Source organism: Spodoptera frugiperda, chromosome 11 (genome assembly GCF_023101765.2).
Source record: "Spodoptera frugiperda isolate SF20-4 chromosome 11, AGI-APGP_CSIRO_Sfru_2.0, whole genome shotgun sequence".
In the NCBI taxonomy this organism is placed as follows: Eukaryota; Metazoa; Arthropoda; class Insecta; order Lepidoptera; family Noctuidae; genus Spodoptera; species Spodoptera frugiperda.
Window position 1 is genome coordinate 5,779,874 of NC_064222.1, and position 22,373 is coordinate 5,802,246.

At 40.0% G+C, this 22,373-nt stretch overlaps 1 protein-coding gene across 1 annotated transcript; it reads left to right on the plus strand.

The window, feature by feature from the left end:
* Positions 1-219: 219 nt before the first annotated feature.
* On the plus strand, positions 220-15,652 carry LOC118274901 (RRP12-like protein). The gene is made up of 19 exons (XM_050696763.1): positions 220-438; positions 674-926; positions 2,009-2,135; positions 2,739-3,038; positions 3,223-3,306; positions 3,415-3,567; positions 3,985-4,220; positions 4,511-4,625; positions 5,059-5,223; positions 5,635-6,285; positions 6,577-7,049; positions 7,496-7,668; positions 8,152-8,363; positions 8,942-9,198; positions 9,904-10,139; positions 10,910-11,089; positions 13,522-13,684; positions 14,188-14,328; positions 15,202-15,652. The coding sequence occupies exons 1-19, from the start codon at positions 303-305 to the stop codon at positions 15,278-15,280; spliced, it is 4,134 nt and encodes a 1,377-aa protein (XP_050552720.1). The 5' UTR covers positions 220-302; the 3' UTR covers positions 15,281-15,652.
* The last annotated feature ends 6,721 nt before the right edge of the window (positions 15,653-22,373 follow it).

Below are 22,373 nucleotides of genomic sequence, written 5' to 3' on the forward strand. Positions count from 1 at the left end.
AAGTGAATTTCATCTTAAATTCGCTTAAAATGTTATGAATCACAATTGTTAGGGACTGAATTCATCAATAAATTGGTAAATAAAATATCGTGACATCTAAAATATTATTATTTTGATTGGGTCTTGCATAATACTTCTAAATTTCCGGAATGTTGGCGAACTTGAAAAAAAAAAAACAAAATGACAGTTTTGACATTGACAGCTGACAGCTATCAGCGATTTGCAGCCAACTTCACTTCAATGAGTTCTTCAACCACGTGCGGTGTTTTTATGTTTGAAACTCGTGTTATGAATTAAAGAAAATGGGTAAATTCAGATCAAAACTAAAGGGAAAATCGAAAGGGAAGAGATGGCAGAAGGGACAGTCGTCGAACTCCAACCCAAAAATACAGAAATACCGGGAGATGGCGAAATCCCGGTTTTTTCAAGAAAATCTAGGTATTTTGGTTACATTTTCTATCTTATATTAACTAACCACCTGAACTAATAAATGTTATACTAACCAATCTATAAAAATCTTCACTATCCCAGTTAAAATGGCATAATTTAATCCTCTAACCTACAAACAAAAACAAAACAATAATTTCACTACCACAGCCCTTTTCACAAAGTAATTTAATTCCCAGCTTCTAAATTACATAGCACATAAATCCACATACTTTATATTCCACAGGCAGCACCGGTTTAACCCAGCAAGCTGTTTCAAAACACGATGCCATGATGACTTATGGTCATGCATCATTGAAGAAGAAATCTGATGCAGAAAACGAGTTACTTATAGCTAAGGAGCTAGAGAACATGTCTATGAAGAGTGGAGATGACGGTTCAGAGACAGAATATTCAGAATCCTTCAAATCTGGCACTTACAAGACATTTCAGACATTTGCTTCCGACTGGAGTCAATGTTCTAATATAAGTTTTAGCAAGTGAGTATGCTTATGATGTTGTTTTAACTATTATTTCTATACTGTGTGTTAGGTTCTGAAGATAAGTAAAAAGAAAATATAAAATAATGTAATGAATAATTATTAATAATAATAATTAATTAATTATTATGTTTGTTCTTTACATAATCTCGGGACCACAGGGTCCCGGACCTTTGGAAGGCGTACGAGGGGCCGAAGCCAACTCGCAGAGGCCCGTTGAACAATTTTAATCTAAATGTAAGGGGACATCAGCCGGCGATTATCCCTGTATGCACTATGGAAGTACACCAAAGGACAATCCCCGGTTGATGCAGGACTATTGCGAGATATGGTAAAAGGAAATGATAGGGATATGGGTGTGGGTGGCTGTGGAATAGTTAACCGGTTAACTATGGGGACTATGGCCCCTGCCCCTGACCAATATTGAAAAATACGGATAAACAGGCAGGGGGTGACTCGCAAACTCAATAGTGGGCCCCGGAAACGGCCGCTAGCATGTAGCGACAAGGGAAGCAACATCCGTTGAGCTGCTTGAGGAAGGGGGGGCATCCCACGGCTATCAGAGCAATCCCGGAAGTACGGTCAAGACCCCTACCAGCATCTTACTGGGATACGTCCTTCCCCCAAGTGGAGCTGAAGGCAACTCCACTCTTGCGAATCTCCACTCAAACCAGCCGATTAAGGCAAGAGTGAGGTAGGAGAGGCCACTCCGGATAGTCACGAGTACTAACCGGAGTTAAGAAGTAGGGCCTCTCCCGGGAGTCAGGTCCGTGGGGTCGCCACTGCCCAACAGCTCGCCACAAGCTGCCTTGCGGACATAATTAGTTAATTATTATTATTATGTTTTTTGGCATTTTTATCTTATAAATAAATAAAAATATTTTGATTTAAATGTTCATACTTAAAATTTTTCATCTGTCTTTAAAAATAGAACACTTTATAAAAGCATTTGCATTTGCATTTATAACAGATAAAACATTATTTTAATTGATTGAAGTTCTTTCATATAACTCATATTATTTCTCTAATGAAGCCATAAACATGCATGTAAGACAATATTTAATGACACAACTTTCATTTAGGTTGCTGACAAGATTTGACTCAAACAATGGCCTGCACAAGGAGATGCTAGCAGTGCTAGCTGCAGTCACAGAAGTTATAAAGGAGCAGGGAGGCAAGGAGTCCACCACGGAGTACTTTGCAGCTCTGGTTAGTAGTATAGATCTAAATTATAAGACAGCTATAATGAGAAGCTTGTTTATCCTGGATTTTCTATTTGCTCTTTATGTTTAACCCGCCATTGGTGACCTATATGTCTATGAGACCGGGTAATTTAAAAACTAAGAATATTTTTTAAACTGTTTATCGAATTAGTTTGCGATTTCGAGTAGCTGCCTTACTACACGCCCTCTACCATTAGTCCACCCCCAATAGCAATGCGAGTGTTTTATTTTTATGTCCTTTCTATGCGATTTTATCTCAGTAAGACAAATACACGTCACCAATGGCGGGTTAAGTGAAAGTTATCCAGTCCTAGTAAGAGAGTATCATGTATTGTTACTTCTTTTATCCCTGAAGGGGTAGGCAGAGGCATTGCATTATGGCATGTAATGTCTCTGTACATGTTATAAGTCCCATGTAATAAGGGATGAGTTTATTGCCATATACCAGGCACAATTCTAGACTATTCTACCAGTCAGTGCCTGGCAGTCTGACTCTATTTCTATCACATCATCACAATCATAAGTATACACAAACATGTCTAATTACTGAGTAAACTTATATAAAAAAATCTACATTCTTATTTTACAGATGGAAACTCTAAAATCATCAGAAATGGAAGAGAACCTAGTGGCAACATTGACTTTATTATCTATGGGCATCAAGGCAGTACCTCCAGCAGTTTTGAGGAAGCAGTTCTCAGACTCAGCGACTATTTTCATGGACATCTTAGAAAAGAATGAACAGAGTGAGAATGGAGCATTGTTGAGGAGTGCTATTGGGTGCCTCTCTGTGTTGCTGAGGGCCCAGGAGTATGCCCTCTGGGGAGACTCTTCTACTATGAGGGTCTTTGAGTCTGTACTTGCGTTTGCACTGCATTCTAAACCTAAGGTAAAGAATTAAATAAGGATCTAAGCCAATATTGTTTGTTTAAATGTAGTTTTGTATTGATGTTCTTTTAAAAATTTATATTATTATCATTTCAAGATGTCTTAATGTGTAAATCTCTCCAATATGGCAATAGCTTCCTTTTTAATTCAAAGGTTTTTGTAATACTTTATTATTTTTGCTATAGGTACGTAAAGCAGCTCAGCATGCAGTGACGTCAGTACTACGCGGCAGCTGTTTCATGATACCATCTGATGACCAGAAAGTTAAAGTAAGCAAAAACCTAATACATATTTAATGTTATACATTTTTACACTATCGAAATAATTTGTGTTGTAAAGTATGTCTTATTCCTTCACTAATAAAGTTTAATTTCCAGGTACCCAAGCTCCACCCGGGTTCGAACCGCGTAGCAGAGTTCTGTCTATCTCAGATCAAGGCAGAGGCTTTGTTGGCCGGGCATCGAACTGTGTTACATACACTGACGATGCTCAGGGACGTACTGCCTGTATTTAGCAAGGATTATATCAAGGTACAGTATTTTGATATTAATTTAATGATTATAAAAAATTTACACATGTATCCGTTTTATTTGTCACCACGGCAATTTCGCTCGCGGCACTTTCGCCCGCGGCGGTTTCGCCCGCAGCTGTTTCGCACTTCCGTGGAAATTATGTTTTAAATTATTTTTTCTAGTAGGTTCGGCTATGGGAATTTTGTTTCAAAGTTTCTAAAATCGGTTCAATATCTTCCTCTGATAATTACATTTATTTCGTTTTAATTAATTGTTAGAAATAATCACAATCTTCTCCATAGGAATCTGCATATCTCAATAGTTGCAGAATGAAAATAATATTTATTTTGATTCTCTTATTGATCTAATTAAAATAAACTAATCTACTTTAATATTGATACCACTGTTTAACCAATTAATTTCTCAACTCCACAGTCAATATGCGAGGCGATACTGTCCCTAATGACGCACAACAACGTGTACATAAAGACGTGTTGCCTGCACACGCTGCACGCGTTGTTCTCAAGCAGTAAGGAGTCGAGCAACATGACTGCGTCGTTGGCAGTGCAGCTGACAAGGGCGCTGATGGCCGCCCGGCCGCCCGCCAACGACACGGGACAAGTACTCGCCTGGGCAGCTGTGTTGCAACAAGGATTTTGCTGCTTGGCTAAGTGAGTTTGCTTTTATATAAAACAAATTGGGACTTGAACCAACCAACCAACCTACAAGCCCTGCAATTTTTTTTCGAAAGTAATTCATTAGTTTCATATTGTTTATATTCTATTTTTATTACTTTTGGCTACCCCGTTAGTCAATTTATCAGTCATCACGCACACGCTAAATGTCAAGTAAAGTTTTGAGTTCGATGCTAGGTTGAGTATTTTTGAGATTATCGAAAATTAAGTTACATAGTAATTTTGAATGTGATAAAGAAACTAACCCTATGTTATATTGTCACCAGTCTGGACCTGAACCTGTGTATGCCGAACTTGCCAGCGTTCGTGAACATCTGTGTGTCGGAGTTGTGGCTGTCCGACGTCGCCGACATCAACTCCGCATCCACTAACGCTTTGAAGGTAAGACATTAAAACCAACCACTTTCAACTAATCTAATAACGTATGCATATCTTATGTAACTCGTCAGTTAGATAAATATATTAATTTTTGAATTTGGAAAAATGTGAAATATGTATCAACTAAAATAATTAATGTTTCTCAATTTCGGCTTGTTTACGTAATTATTTGAGGAGGAGCTCGACTAGTTTCAAGCTAATCTATGCTAGTATTCAGGAGTAGCTTTCCGTAACTCACGACTGCGGCGGCGGCAGTGGCGAAAAGCAATAATTAATTTAGTATGTCTCACGAAAGTTATAAATTAAAGAGACTGCATTAAACGGGTCCGATTCATTGCAGAGAAGCGCAATTTTGACGCCACCATGCAATCACCTGGCAAACCCAATGTATATCTCCCATTTATTTATGTTTAATAACTAATATTGTCCTCCACAGGCAGTTCTACTGGACTGTGTGAAGTTGGCAGTGGACTCGGACGAGTCGTTCATCAAACACAAGTCGCACGTGGAAGCTATCTTCAAGAGTATCGGCACCGGGCTCGACAACCCGTTCAACCAAGCCATCCGCCATGTTATAATGACCATAGCTGTGTGTTTCGAGGTAATGTATACTTTATTTACATTAAAGTAAGGTGTATAATTGTGTGTAGATTAAAGGTACGTCCATAGGCCCGCACCGCACGTAACGGAGTTTAGTTTGACTTCTACAGAAACTCATACAACTGCGTCCACTGATCCGCATCGCACGGACCGCATCAGCTATACATATGATGCGTACTGATGACGTCATACGGAATGCGTACGATGCGGGCCTGTGGATGCTTACCTTTAAAGATAGAAAAAGTTTTGGCTATCTGTTGAAAAGTATCTGATGTTTATGGTAAAGGTTCCTTTGGTAATATTGATAGATATAAAGTAGTTTTTCAAATATTATGTTTATTCAATGATTACGAAAGAAAGTTTTATACCTCTTCTATGTAACAAGATCTATAAAAAAATCTTTCTTTCATAGATCGGCAACGAGAAAGTAGCAAACTCACTGGGACCTCTTTTGAGGAAACTGAACGACCGTCGCGAGAGTCACAACTTTGACAACGACAAAGAGGTTGAATACGCCACTGGATGCGCCATCAAGTCCCTCGGCCCAGAATTTGTTCTTCGCATAATACCTTTGAGAGACGGACCAGAAAAAATAAACTTAGAAAGGAGCTGGCTCCTTCCAGTACTCAAAGAAAAAATAACACACTCAAACCTCAAATTCTTTGCGACAGAAATCTTAGAAATGGCAACTTTCTGTCGCAAGAAATCGAGAGAACTAACTCAAATGAAGGATGTTCCCGGATCACACACTTATGAGTTGCTGTGCAATCAATTTTGGGCCTTACTGCCCTCATTTTGTAACAGCCCGAAAGACATAAAAGACAATTTCAAATCTATTGCAAGGGTATTAGGTAGTGTTTTGAAAGATAACCCAGAATTTAGGTTGTCAGTGATGCAGGCTCTTAGAAAGCTGATAACTTGTTCCGCTGATAATGAGGAAGATCAATTAGAATTGGGAAGGTTTGCGAAGAACTATTTGCCTATTTTACTGAATGTGTACATGTCGCCTGCTAAGGGAAGTTACGCGGAAGGACATAGACTGGCTGCTTTGGAAACTATACAGGTAATTTATTATTATTCAATTACTATTTATTTAACATACATTCTTTGAACTTTCTATATCAGTTTGATTTACTACGTTTGACATATTAAGTTTAATAATATTCACTCAATTTACTCTGGTCACTATTAGGATGCTCGACAAGTTTCGAGGCCAACCGGAGCCCTTAGTCATAAGCTATGTTTGGGATAATTAAAATCAGTTCAAGCTATGTGACAAACAAACATAAATTTGTTTTACCTCTATAATTTTAACTCGTAATGTGTATTATAACAATAAAAATTATGCTAACAGGTATACCTAACAATAAGCGACCAAACTCTACGCGAGGAACTATTTACAAACGCCCTCCAACAACTAGAAACTTCAAAGGAAAATCACTTCCAAAGAGAAGCGATTCTAGACATCATAAGGACGTTAGTCCTATATCAAAGTAGCGAACGAATCGCAAAACTTTTCGACGACTGGGTATACCCACTTTGTGAAACAGTTTTGGAAGATCCGAAAAAACATAAAAAGGCCAAGAAAGAGAATCAAATGGAGACAGAGAATGGAGAGGGAGAAAAGAAGAGTGAATTGAAGTATAAAGAGAAGTCGAAACTTCTGGAAATGGAACATAAGAAGGCTTATAGGATATTAGAAGAGATCTTCAAGAGTGACAAAGAGAGTTGTAAGGAGTTTTTGAAAGAGAATTATAAGAAGATTAAGAAGTTGTTAATGTCGTCCTTGAATAAGGTCGCTGATAGCAGCAAGGCTGCTAGGTTAAGGTAAGCTTGCAATTTTCGTCTATAATACCATTCAAACGCAACTATACACATAAAACTATTTAATTTTTACCCATTAGTCACTCATCCGTTTAATTGTGGGAGAGCCATGCTTCGGCACGAATGGGCCGGCTCGACCGGAGTAATACAACGGCCTCACAGAAAACCGACTTGAAACAACGCTTGCGTTGTGTGAGTGAGGTTACCGGAGGCCCAAATATTCCCAATTTTCCTAATCCCCGATTCCCCAACAACCCTTAAATTCCTAACCGGCGAAGCAATTTTAACGCTTCTGGTGTTTCGGGTGTCCATGTTCGGTGGCTCGCTTACCATCACAGGTGATACCATCTGCTCGTTTACCGGATTCAAAAAAATATCATTTTTATTTTCCTATTTAATATTCAAAAGCGCATTTTTACTCTACATTAACTTAACTATTTTGTCAACAGATGTATAGAACACCTAATAAACACGACACCGTTCTTGAACGCGGAGAGCAAGTTACTGAAGAGCGCTATAGCGGAATCTGTGATATGTACCAAGGACATCAACAGCAAATGCAGGCAGTGTGCCTTCAACCTTATCAACAGTGTTGGAGCCGTTCTCAAGTCTCAGGAAGGAGGTAAGGGAATATATGCTTTAATTTTATTAGTATTAGGTCGGTTTTTGATTAGCAAAGAAATTAATAAATGTGTGAATGGGAATATCTACTTTATGAAGCAAAGAATTGAGTTGATTTTACTGAATTGTTTTATCTGTAAGCTAGTTTTATTGTATTGCACTTTTTATAATATGTTAACTGTTATCTCCCGTAAACTTTTTGAGAACGCTTGACTAGTTTCGAATCACATCGGGACTCAAAATCATTTCTCCAATAAACCTTTCGAGAACGCTTGACTAGTTTCGAATCACATCGGGACTCAAAACTAGCTTAAACATCACATCGTTTTAAACAGTTTCAGTCTAGGTTTATTAACACATTGAACGCCGTGGTGGTCACCGGTGACCGTAACAGTTTTCTATTGGCAGTCAAACACTGAATAAAGAAAATGTTGCCCCACACTAGCATTATCCCCTAAATGATAATCTATTTTTATCCCCCCAGGTATGCAAGCATTCGTGAACATGTTGACCTCGGGTCTCTCAGCGCCGCTCCCTCGCATCGTGAGCGCGACCCTCCGCGCCATAGCGTCAGCATTGTTCAACTTCTCGGAGGACATGGGGCTGGAGACTGTTCAGGGTCTGCTGGAGACCGTGGTGGAACACATGACCAATAATAACAGAGAGATTGTGGCTGCTTGCATGAGTTTCTTGAAGGTAGGTTGAAGATCTTCTAAGCCTACTTAAATACCCAATCCCTAAAAGGCTTTTTTAAGGGGGAAAAATCATCCAACGTTTTCTCCCGCCTTGGGCGAGGCGAGAGGGAGTGTCAGACTCTTAATGACTAAAAACTACCCCGTTCCTACTCCTGCTTTTCTAGCCGGAGCTCCGGTAAACCCGCTAGGTAGTCCGCAGCTCCGGATCAGGCATCAGCCCTACTGGGCCCCCTCTATGTCCCTAAAAGCCTGGTAACGCATTTGTGATTAGTCTGGATTGACCACTTACCCTCAGGTGATAGGATTGTTCGTTTGCCCCCTATTCCATAAAATAATAGGTTTTATGATTTGCTCACGTAACTGTTTATCGAGTTAACTCGATTAGTTTCAAGTCACACTGGGGGCTCATAGTTATGAGCGAGAGTTGTATATCTTTGTGGCACTCAATCCGTCTAAATAGTTCAATGTTTGGGTATGACTTTGGTATATTTTGTTTAAGCATAAGTCTTTATTTTTATAGTGCATTTTCCTCTTCTTTCCTCTCAAATTCCTGATAAAAATATATTTTTCCACACACAGGTATACACAAAAGTACTACCAACAGATGTCCTAGCAGGCAGTCTACCAGTTATCTTCAAAGCCCTATCTACCATGCCAGAAGACTGCAAGAGACACTCGAGGCTGGAGATAGGATACTTCCTAACTAAGATGATGAGGAAATTCGGAGCTGACACCGTCGAGAAACTGATTCCACCGACTGATGAAGTCATGTTGAGGAGACTGAGGAATATTCGCAAGATGGATAATAGGAAGAAGAGACAGAAGGAGAATCAGCAGTAAGTATTTTGATTTTTTTTTTGTTTTTAAAAACGTTGCCCCACACTAGGATTTTGTCCTGTGTCGTGGGTGCGTTTACAAACATACAATGTCACATACACATGACACCCAGACCCGAAACAACAATCTGTGGATCACACAAAGAGTTGCTCCGTGCGGGAATCGAACCCGCTACCCATTGCGCGGCAGCCAGTTGCCCAGCCACCGCACCAACCGTGCAGTCAACAATTGAAACTGTGCTCGACTGAAATGATACCAAGGCCTCGTTGCGTTGCGTTGTGTTTCGCCATGTGAGTGAGGTTTTTGGAGGGATCAGGGTGAAATGGCGAAAACTGTGGTATTTCATACACTTTCTCTTCTTGAGATAATTTGTTGAACAACCTTTAATTGCTGAAAAATTTGACTCCACATTACCAATTTCTCATGTGCAGTAACTATGCAGACACAAATTTTTAGATACGAATGAACAAATTGTGTGGATCACACTAAAAACAGATTCCGTGTAGGAACCGAAATCGCGACCCTTTGTACAATAAGTGGTCCTCCATCTGAGGTTGTCTAACCTAACCTGTTTTTTTGGAGGAGAAACATCGTCCGGAGTGTCGTCGCGCCGTACTTAGTCGAGGCTAGAGAAGTGGGAGTGTCAGACTCTTACTGACTAAAAACCACCCCAACCCTTCTTCTAACCTAACCTAATCTTTCAGGGACCAATCAGATGATTCAGACACAGACATGCCAATCAAGGGCACATCCAAAACGTTAGAAGACATCCTCAAAGACTCTGACTCCGAGATGGAGTTCTTGGATGAAGAGGATGATAAACCAAGGCCCAAGGTCAAGAAGATGACCAAGACTAAGGGCAAGAACCAGGCCTGGATCGAGGACGATCCGGAGAATATTGTGGACTTGGCTGATGTCTCCGCTTCCAGAAAGATTACAGGTATGTTATTTTGTGAAATTTGTGTCTAACTACACAAACGCTACTCAATTTTAAGACGCTCTCAAAACAAGTTCTTTCGCTATAATTTTTTTATAAAATGATTGAGATAACATGATATTTAAGTACAACTTAAAAGTAGCATTTCAGTATTTGGGCGTTGTTATCTTTAAGAAAACCTTTTTAAAAGGCCGGCAACGCACCCGTGACTTCTCTGGTGTTGCGGGTGTCCATGGGTGGCGCTGATCGCTTACCATCAGGTGACTCGTCTGCTTGTTTGCCAGCTATTCCATAAAAAAGAGCGTATTTTTTTTTACTTTGGAACGAGCAAATAGCTTCACTATAGGACTGACCGACAGACAGACATTTTTAATATTATTATATTTTATTTGACGTTCAAAAGTGCCTTCCTGGTCTATTTGAAATACATAATTTTGACTTTAACTTTGATTATAACTTCGTAACGCATTCGTGACGTCTCTGGTGTTTAAATAAATTATTAGTTTTAATACAGTTGTAAACTTGATGAAAAAATATCAAAGTACAATCGACCAATTTCACTTATGACCCACTGACTAAAAGCTCATTTTTCTTTAGAAAATCAAATATAATAAGATCGATATTCGCATAAACTTTCTCGATAATAATAATAATCTTGAACTTTGTTGTTATTATGAAAATTTTAAAGCACTTTTACATTCTAATTGTTAAGCTAAAACCAACTTTAATACTTCAATATCAAAACCTATGTTTCAATACCACCTTTCTTACAGCAACGGACCCATCACGTAAGCAGAAGGCATCAGAAGTTAAAGCACAGAAGAAGAAGGACGGTGGCTTCAAGACTGCGCCTGATGGTAGACTGATCATCACTGATGATGCGTTCGACAATGATGATGATGACGACACTCCTAGGCCGAGTGGGGATATTGATACCGACACTGATGATACTGGTAAGGGATCTGTTGATTGTTGAAAATTATAATGTTTCAAAAACAAAAAAATCATCATGCCTTTTGTTTCGCGAAGTAGTAAGCGAAGGTGCATATATTATACTTATTACCTTTTTTTCTACACCTTCTTGAGCTTTAGATAACGAAGAGTGCGCCTATTGCCATGGAGAGGACGCCGTGGGTCATTTTAAATTCCGTTCTATTATAATTCCAAATCTTTGACAAACTAATTTTGTTTTTTCGGATCTGATATCATAAATAAAATTTTGCCATTTTGTACTTTAAATAAAAAGTAATAAGTATCCCACAAAAACATTTCATGTTAAATGTTGCCAAGACGAGACCATATAGCTCGCACTGTCAAAAAGTAATCAGATCCCGTGTAGAGCCAAGTTTCTAACCCTACATGCCCAGACCTAAATCGATAAGCCCTAATTTCACACTCAAGTTACGGGCTACAGCCATAGCTCGTACTGCGTAGTTCGTAGCGCGTAGCAGAGTTTTTACGCTATAATCTCGTAGGCGTGCAAACCTTGGACGTAACTGGCGAGTCGGCCGCACGGACTTTTTGCTATTCGTCATATGGGCTTGAGCTTAAAAATCTATTCAATCTTCTAAACTCTTTCCGTGCGGCCAACTCGCCAGTTACGTCCAAGGTTTGCACGCCTACGAGATTATAGCGTAAAAACTCTGCTACGCGCTACGAACTACGCAGTACGAGCTATGGCTGTAGAATTTCCCCGTAACTTGAGTGTGAAATTAGGGCTTATCGATTTAGGTCTGGGCATGTAGGGTTAGAAACTTGGCTCTACACGGATCTGATTACTCTTTTGACAGTGCGAGCTATATGGTCTCGTCTTGGCAACATTTAACATGAAATGTTTTGTGGGATTTCATTTCTGTTTGTAGGTTGCTTATGATAGAAAGATAAAATTAGCGACAAATACAAGTATTTTTTTTGTACCTACATAAACAACTATAAACATATTATACCTACTAACCTATAGGTACTACTTAATTGCAAATACCTACTTATTCAATCTTTGAATTTCTTAATTAAATTTGTGAGAAAATTGCAAACGTAATGCTAATACTTTTTATCAATGAAAATTAAAACACTAGTACCTAACTAAACCTTCACCTACTAAACTACTAAATTTATAAGAAAATTGCAAACGTAATCCTAATACTTTTTATCAATGAAAATTAAAACACTAGTATCTAAACCTTTACCTACTAAACTACTAACAATTAAATATTAGGCAAATGGTTTTTTTCTCCGCGATAGCAAACTTTTAAATCACCGAAATATTCCGAAAAATTTTCATTCAACGAGACAACCGTCAACGACGTCTGCCCTCGCGCGTCTGCCCGCGTTCGGGTGCCGCGCTCGCTGACGGGCCGATTATTTTTAGCTACTGCGCGGGGACGAGGGGGCAGGCGGCGGGCGTTGGCGCATACTATACTTACGATGCTTATGTTCAAAAGTATAGGTTGATTAATAAACACTTACCGAAGTGAAGTGTAGTAATATTATTCATATCTAAGTACTTATGGGTAGGATAATGTTTTGATTTGATGAAAAGTTTGTGTTCTATGTACTTGTGTATAATTTTCAGATCTCAAGCAGGAAATAGGGAATTAAGTTTCCCTATTTCAGATTTTTACCTCTCCGCGGCCGCATTCAGACCTCTAGCGTCAAAAGTTGCGGAAGTCTCGAACAAACTTTCAACCCCTAGTTTAAGGGGTTGGGGGGTAAAAGTTCCAAGTTTTAGGATTTTTTTGTTGTTTGGGTACTAATACTAGCTTACATACCAAATTTCAGTTTTCTAGGACTTCAGGAAGTACCTTAAGAATTTTGTTGATCATCAGTGAGTGAGTGACGAAATCGGGGTATTTTAGATATCAATAAAATCTAAAGTATAAGAGCTATGCAATTGAAACTTTAGAGGTTTATTAAGTCTACCACTGACATTATATCCTGAAAATTTTGTTTATCTGGTATAACCCAAACTCAAGTTATGAAGGTTCAAAAATACGACGAAGCGCTTCGAGAAAAGGTAGGTAGTGCCCTTGCGCTTGCGCTTCGCTTGGCTCGTCTTGGCGGGGGCACTACCGTGCCCCCAGATACAAAAAATAAACTTTCACCAATACTATCTTCTTTTAAACTGAAATATTATAGTATTTCGAAAGAAATTGACATCAATTACGTACGCAACTCAATACATATGGGTATCCATAGGTATGTACGAGTTTGCATTACGTTTAAAGAGATCGAAACGAGAGATTCGAACGCGCTCTGATCGGTTGGTTTATTCCAGCCGGCCAATCAGAACGCCGAACGCGCTCTCTTTTTACTTTAAACGTAAAAGCAAACTCATACTAAGGGTACAGCATAGACCTTAACTTATGCATTCCCTCTTTACCACTAGACGCTGAAGAAGAAGAGTCAAAACCCTCGAAATTACTTAAGCCTGGTGCCAAGCGCCGTTACGATGACATCCTCAGTTTGAAGAGTGGCAGGTCCAGCAGGAGTCGCGCGTCCACCGTCACCGTGGGATCCAAATACAAGGCTGGAGGCAAGGGTATCCATAGGTATGTAGACTGTTCATGTTGAAATTGTTTCTTATGGTCTTACATATAGATGTCAAAATCGTTAGTTACCACTGTTGGGCTAAGAATCTACACTTAATAACCCGTTGCGTGTTTGACCTTGGCTAATGCGCCGATGGAAGCGCACAAGATACTCGATAGGATAAGATGGTTTTGTATTTTCATTAATATCTGCTGGACTAAGGACCCTTTTTAGAAGAGAGAATCATGATTTGTCATTAACGCTTGGCAATTGGAGATCGCCCTTTAAACGCAGCATCACGCCTTTTATCCCAGAGGTGCGAAAAAGGCACAATAATACTTTGTCCGATCCGGGAATCGAACCCAGTTTAAAAAAGATTAGATTTGGCAGAGAGTGCTACTGTTCAGATTGGCAATGAATCCCTTTGTTGGATCAACTTGGGTCTTACGATAGCCGCTCCAAGAGCAGGGCTTGTAACAAGAATATATTCTGTGTATTCTATATTTATATTATTTTCCTCTAGACCGCTAGGATCAGCTGCATCAGTAGCGTCAGGCGCTGGATCGGAATACAGGGCTAAGAAAGCGAAGGGTGACGTGAAGAAACAAGGCAAGCACGATCCCTACGCGTATCTACCGCTATCTAGGAAGAATTTGAATAAGAGGTAAGTGTTACATGTATTTTCTGTGTTTTTTTTCTGTAAACGAGCAAACGTATCACCTGATGGTAAGCAATCGCCGCCGCCCATGGACACTTGAAACGCCAGAGGCGTACGCCGGCTGCCGGCTTTTTGGGGGTTAGGAATTTCAGGGTTGTTGCTCGGGAATCGGGGATTGGGAAGATTGGGAAGGGGTGAAATGGGCCTCCGTATTTATTATGTATATAGGCCCTAGCTGGTCAAGCTCTTCTTATCCTCTGGTGTTGCGATCAGGTGATCTGTCTGTTAGTTTGCCCTCTATTCCATAAAAAAGCTATACAATATCTTTTGCAATTTACTACTTTATGATTTTGTGCAGATTTAAATGATACACACGCATGCGTCACAACTGTAACTTAGTAAACCCATACATATCACATTGCGAATATCAATAATATCTTAATTGTATTGATTTATTAATGGATATGCAGAATACATCAAAAGTAACTGATGCACACCTCATAACGAGGTCATTCCTAAGCTCCGAACGATAGAAACAAAAATAGCAACATTAAGTTGTATGTCACGTTCTATTCTCCGGAACTGCTGGACTTATTTTCATGAACTTGTATTCTTGGCATATATCCAAGTGGAGTAAAAAACATCGTTCCGTTGTGGAATAATGACATAAATCATTGGGGTAACATTGTTTAATTCGTGTTTACGAATGATTCGGTTGTTGTATTTTTATTTTTACTCTGTAATTTTATGGAATATTCTGTTATTTATCAGTGTAATGATAAAAACTAACACTTTGTTACTACATTACATTATTTTAACACCGTGGATATGACTAATTCCTTTGTCTAAATAATATTTAATTGATTATTTTGTTCACAGGAAAAAGGCACAGACATCAAAACAATTTAAAGGCGTCGTTAAATCAAAAACGAAATTGGGGAAGAATAAAAAGAAATGAGAGTAAAAATCATTATAGACAAATATGTAATTTTATTTTTAAGGTTATTTTAATTACTGTTGACAGTTCTTTTCGGTTGATTTTAAACCTTATTGTAAAGTATTTAAGCTGATATTTATATATTGCAATCTTCATCCAGGCTTGATAAAAATAAACATGTATTTAAAGCTTCTAATAAAACGAACTGTAAACAAAAATCTCGGATTATTATTTTCATACTCTACGCGAAGTTTCATTGCTTAAAATGCTATTAAAAAAGTAACAAATGTTTATACTCTGTGGTCGAACTCTGTTTATGTTCGACAATCTCACGTTATGGACTTGTGTAATGTTGAAACTTTAAAATATTTGTTAATAAATCAATATCAAATAGTGGATTGTTTTATTTCTGTTGATTTTTACATAAAGCTATTGAGTATAGCCTTGCGCTATGAAGAAAACCTTTGAGAGTTTTTAACGGTCTGGGATCTTAGTATGAGTTTGATTTACGTTTAATAAGATCGAAACGAGAATGCGTTCGACGCTCTCATTGGTTGGTTCATTGCAGCCGGCCAATCACGGCGCCGAACGCGGTCTCTTTTCGATCTCGTTTAACGTAAAAGAAACTGGTAAAAGTGACAACAAAGAGCGGCATTCTTAGTTAGTATAATCAACATACCTACAAAATGTATGTATAATAAAACTTCCTATAAAAATATTTTGGAAGGAAATCTTGAGATTGTTTTGACAGTTTCAAATTATTTATCGTCAAAGTGGGTCATGATTTAAACTAGTCGATTATACATTTCTATTATTTTTTTCTGCCGGTTGTGGTACTACTCGATACTCGTCTTGTAAGAGATTTCCATAAATGAGAAACATTCATGTCTGTAAACAAGAGCGCGTTCGGGGCTGTGATTGGCCGGCTCGAATAAACCAACCAATCAGAGCGTCAAACGCGCTGTCGTTTCGATTACTTTAAACGTAAAGCAAACTTATACTAAGTCGCGTCGAACCGGCCCGTTCGTGCCGAAGCATGGCTCTCTCACACTTAAATTAAACTATGCTATTCTGTACCTTTCACTACTCGAGAACAGCAGGCCAAATTTTCATGATCTCTGTCTGGTATAGCCTCCGTCCATACCATGGTCTTGCGAAGGTTGATCAGCCCCACCTGAACTCTAGAAACCACTTCTCGGTACAGTGATATCATGATATGGTACTGATGTAGTGGAACCAATGACTGAGGTCATTAACAGTCGATCGATTGAGCTATTTCAAAAGTGGATTAGCAGACGAATTTATGATGTGTTCCTATTTTCAGTCACACGTTTGCATAAAATATTATTAAGGTTTCCGATTTCAGTCGAAATTGGACTGAATTCCTGTTTGAAGTGCTTGGGTAAAAAGAATGTTGCCCCACACCACGATTTTCTCCTGTGTCGTGGGTGCGTTTACGAACATACAACTTCACATACACATGACACCCATTTCATTTTATTTCTCTTATTAACACTTAACAATGTACAGCAAACAATTTGGATACAATAAACTTGAGACTGGTGTCTGTTGTAGACCCAGAACAACAATTTGCGGATCACACAAAGAGTTGTTCCGTGCGGGAATCGAACCCGTGACACGTAGCACGGCAGCCAGTTGCCTAGCCACCGCGCCAACCGTGAAGTCAACTTTAATTCCAGGATCGGCAAGTATGGCTGTATTTCGTTAAGGTTTCCAAAATTCTCATGGTAAGTATGTAACACGAGACAAATAAAGCTGCAGATAGGTAATGGAATCATTGCAGCAACTGGCGATGCGGCGCTTTGAGTAACGACATTGAGATTCTCAAGAGCTGCAATTTTGTAACCTATGATCTAGGTACCTCTGAGGGGCATACTGCATATTGGACTATAGTAGCTAGATATAGTATGAATTGATCAGTAGCAATTGATATGACATTGCGTTGGTCTCGGGTACCTATGAACTAAAACTATCTACCATACCAACCACCTATATGAAACTACCTCGGAATGATCTTACTATTGATTCACAGTAAGTAAATACCTATCTACTTAAGTAATTTGTAAAAAGCCCAACCAATCTACCAGGGGCCTTAGTCTGCTATTATAATTGTGTCAGTATGGTCGATCACTGCAAGAGGGACGGAGCTATACAACCTACATAGCTCCGTCCCTCTTGCAGAATAACACAATTACACGTTACTCTGAAGTAATGGGTGGCATCTTCCTTACCCACTATAAACCTCTTGTTCGGCGGTTGCACTGGCGACTCTTCAACCCACGAGGCAGAAGGCTTGATACGAGTTTGTGTTACGTTTAACGAAACCGAAACGAGACCGCTTTCGGAGCTCTGATTGGCTTGCTCCAATGAACCGACCAAACAGAAAGCTAAAAGCGTTAATGTTTCGATCTCGTTAAACGTAACCAGTGGCGTAGCGTGAGTGTCGGCCGCCCGGGGCGGAAGACAATTTTGCCGCCCCCTTATTTAGGTGTTTTAATTTAATGTATCATACTATACATTCATCATCATCAGCCGAGAGACGTCCACTGCTGAATAAAGGCCTCCCCTTAGTCCTCCACGTAGAACGACAAGCTGCCACCTGCATCCACTGGCTCCCCGCCACTCTGACGATATCGTCGGTCCACCTAGTGGGAGGTCTGCCCACGCTGCGTCTTCCGGTCCGCGGTCGCCACTCAGTCACCTTCCTGGCCCAGCGGCCATCAGTCCTCTGAACGACGTGGCCTGCCCATTGCCACTTCAGCCTGCATATTTTGAGAGCTATGTCTGAAACTCTTGTTTGTTGTGTTCTTTGGCGAATTTCCATATTTCGGATTTTGTCGCACGGAGATACTCCGAGCATAGCTCTCTCCATCGCGCGCTGGGCGACTCTGAGCCTTTCTAAAAGGCCAGCAGTTAGAGAACATGTCTCGGTACCGTAAGTCATCACCGGCAACACACACTGGTTGTACATCCTGGTCTTCAGACACTGCGGGATTTTTGATAAGAAGACTTCATGTAACTTCCCATACGCTGCCCATCCGAGTTGGATTCTTCGGGCGACCTCTTTCTCGAAGTTGGACCTACCTAGCTGGATGATCTGACCCAGGTATGTGTAGTGGTCTACAACTTCGAGTATATCGTTCCCAACGATAACCGGTACAGGTGCATCATGGACATTTGACATGATTTTTGTCTTATCTATGTTTCTTTTAAGGCCCACCTGTTGGGAAACGGTATTGAGGTCGCTGAGCATGGTGTTCAGGTCTTCCAGCGACTCTGCCATTACGACTATCTCATTGGCGAAACGGAGATGAGTGATGTATTCGCCATTAATGTTGATGCCGTGTCCGCTCCAGTCCAAGAGCTTAAAAACGTCCTCCAGTGCGTTCGTGAACAGTTTCGGAGATATCATGTCTCCCTGTCTCACGCCCTTCCGCAACTGGATTGGCCCCGTAGTCTCTTCCTGGAGTCGGATACGGATTCATAATAGAGACCTTTTCGGCAATAACAGTCATAAATCAGAGCACTCCCCGTGGTATAGGTGATAGAAAATGCACAACGAAGCTACATATCTACGCATTGCCAAAGTGTTAAGTCGGTTTTTTTCCTGACACTCAACAATCCGATTCGCACGCCGCTGAACGCGGTCCAGAAGATGAACCTGGTACTGGGGTGCCCTCGCCCACAGATGAGTAGTATTCCATATGGGGCCGAACCTGCGCCTTATATAGAAGCAGGCGATGGGCTGGAGTGAAATACTGCCTTGATCTGTTGAGCACACCAAGCTTTTTCGAGGCTAATTTAACCTTATCCGCTAGATGGCCACGGAACTGGACGTTGCTCTAAATGTTGATGCCAAGTATCCCAAATATCCGGCTCGAAAAGCAGGAGTAGAAACGGGGTGGTTTTTAGTCAGTAGGTAAGAGTCTGACACTCCCTCTCGCCTCGCCAAAGGCGGGAAAAGTCATAGGACGATTTCCAATACCGGCTGAGGCAGTCAGGGGGGTACTTTGAAACTGACGTGAGACGACCAACGGCAGTTTAACGGCAGTCTTAACGGTAAACATGCAGTCTTAGTAGGGTTAAACTGGAACAAATTAAGTTCACTCCAATCCGAGATTCTCCGCAAAGAAGTCTTGATTTCAGACACAAGTCTGTTTCGGTTCTCGTTGACTTTTTCTCAAGAAATGTTAGCGCGGCCGGTATAATAGGCATCACCTGTACTGTCATCCGCATAACAATGAATGCCGCAAAGGAGAATGGCAGGGTTGTATGGGAGTTTCGTACAGCAAAAAATTTTCGTGTTCCCGAATGTTTTTGGGTTTAATTGGTAGTAAACATGATTGGAAAGCCCTATAAAAATTCTCAGATTTTTAGAAGCTGGGAGATAAGAGATATAACCAGTTTTATGTTTGAGGTTAGGTTTGTCTATGGTCAATGGAAATATTTTGTAAATATGGATATTTTACAAGATTTTCATATTATTTATAAGGTAGAAAACACATATAGTAGGTATGGGCTAGTAGAGAAGCTTGTTGTTAATAATATCAATCGCCAAGGTTAAGCAACCCTTGCCGACTTTTTTGTGTGGATGGGTGACCATCATAGCAAGTCTCCTTCGTGTTTCGGAAGGAGAAAGAGTAGGAAGATAAGAAATGACTTATGGAACATTTATCTTATAATAAAGTAAGCTACTATCATCATTGTCTAGAGTTTGTTTCGCGTTGGCGTTGTACATATTTCGTTGAGTGAGTGAGGTTCCCGGAGGCGCAATTACCCCTTCCCTAACAACCCTTAAATTCCGAACCCCCAAAAGGCCGGCAACGCACTTCTAACGCCTCTGGTGTACATGGGCGGCGGCGATTGCTTACCATCAGATGATCCGTCTGCTCGTTTACCAACTTATTGCATAAAAAAGGTACTTACCTAGTATAACTCCGAAACCCGACTAATTGTAGTACTTTAGTAAGTTTATTCAGTTTGAGAATATTTATCTATAGAAGGGTGTCTCATTACTATTGAGAGGTGGTCCCAACATTCAGTGGCGTAGCGTAGTGGGGGCGGCAGGGGCGGCCCGCCCCGGGCGGCACTTTTTAGGGGGCGGCAAATTTTAAACAATAAATAATAAAAATATTTTGTAAATATTTCAACCATTTTAAATTTTTTCGCAACTAGAGATCGGAGAAAGTAGTGATAGTGGGGATGGAACCTTTAACAAGTGGTCCTACCCCGAGAGGGAACCTTTAGATAGAGTCGACTGTACAAATTTGGACCGAATAAAATGAGCTTACTCTTTAGGCGTAGTCCCGAAATCATGGAAGACGGACTGGAGACTGGAGTCGGACTCGCCCATGAAGGATTCCGTAACAGCAAGTAGATAACATAATATAAAAGTTGTAAAATATTACTATGTATAATTTTACATAGTGTTTGTATGAACGACAAAGTAATATTTGCGGTTTTTGAAAATGATTTATTTCTTAAAAACTAATAATGATATCTGGTTCAAACCAATTTTCGTTGTTAGTTTCTATTGAAATCTACAGCATATATTTATTTTTGTTTTCTCCTTCCTTATTTTAAAAGTTAGAGGGGGGGGGACACTCATTTTTCCACTTTAGAAACGGTTAATATTGACGAAAAATGGTTTTAAGAACCTTAATGTCTTTTTTAAAGACCTATTCATAGACACCCATTATGGATATGTTAGCTGAAAAATTTTTTTTTTAAGTAGTTCCATGTATGGAGTGCACCCCTTTTATTTTTATAAATTTTTATTCAAAATTCGAATAGCGGTTACCGAAATAAATCAACCTATAATGTTTCAACTATGTAGGCCCAACAGTTCCGGGAATAAATGGCTGTGACATACAGACGGACAGACACACAGACATGACGAATCTATAAGGGTTCCGTTTTGCCATTTGGCTACGGAACCCTAAAGAGGCGATAGAACAAATCCGTCCAACTACAGACCGATATAACTCCCTCTTCTCGAAAATAATGGAATCCATTATTAACTGCCCGCTCTTGCGGTACCTAGAAGATCACCAACTACTCAATGACCGACAATACGGTTTTCGTAAAGGTCGATGGGCTGGGGATCTTCTGGTTTACCTGACACACCGTTGGGCACAGGTGATCGAATCTAAGGGGAAGCGTTGGTAGTTAGCTTGGACGTGGCGAAAGCCTTCGATCGGGTTTGGCATAAAGCGCTTCTTTCGAAGCTTTCTTCCTATGGTCTTCTCGAGAAATTGTGCGAATGGGTCTACTGCTTCCTTGCAGACAGAAGCATTAAGGTCGTTGTCGACGGGGAATGCTCCGACTCTCTGTCTGTAAACGCAGGTGTCCCTCAAGGCTGCGTGCTATCACCTACCTTGTTCCTCCTCCATATCAATGATATGTTGCAAATCAGCAGCATTCATTGTTATGCGGATGCCGCGCTAACATTTCTCGGGAAAACGTCATCGAGAACCGAAACAGACCTGTGTCCAGTGTTGCCACATCTACCAACTTTTAGGTAGATCTACCAACTTTGCCCTCAGTCTACCTGTCTACCAACTTAAGCCTCAAATCTACCTATTTTTCAAAATTTTCTAATGTGTCTTTTTATTTTCTTATTTTCATAATTTTTGACACATAAATGTATATAATTTGTAGCATTTGAGCTATTTGTTAGCATTACATCATAATATTGAGTTGAATTTGGTGTAGTAATCATTCAAAACTAATAAGGATAAATAAAATTAAAATTATTATTATTTATGTATTTTTTATGACTACTTCGTTGGCCGAGTGGTTACAAGTGCGACTGCCGGGCAAGGGGTCTCGGGTTTGATTCCTGGGTCGGGCAAATTATTGCTGGGCTTTTTTCGACTTTTGTCAGTGATAGTACGGAGTTTGGAATTGTGCCCGGTATATGGTTATAGGCTCACCACCTATTACATGGGACTTACAACATAAATTGTGAAATGTGGGTGTACACAGTGGCATTCCGTGCCATACCGTGCACCTCTGCCTACCCCTTCGGGTATTAAAGGCGTGACGATATGTATGTATTTTAAATAACTAAACAATCCTATTAAATTAAGGT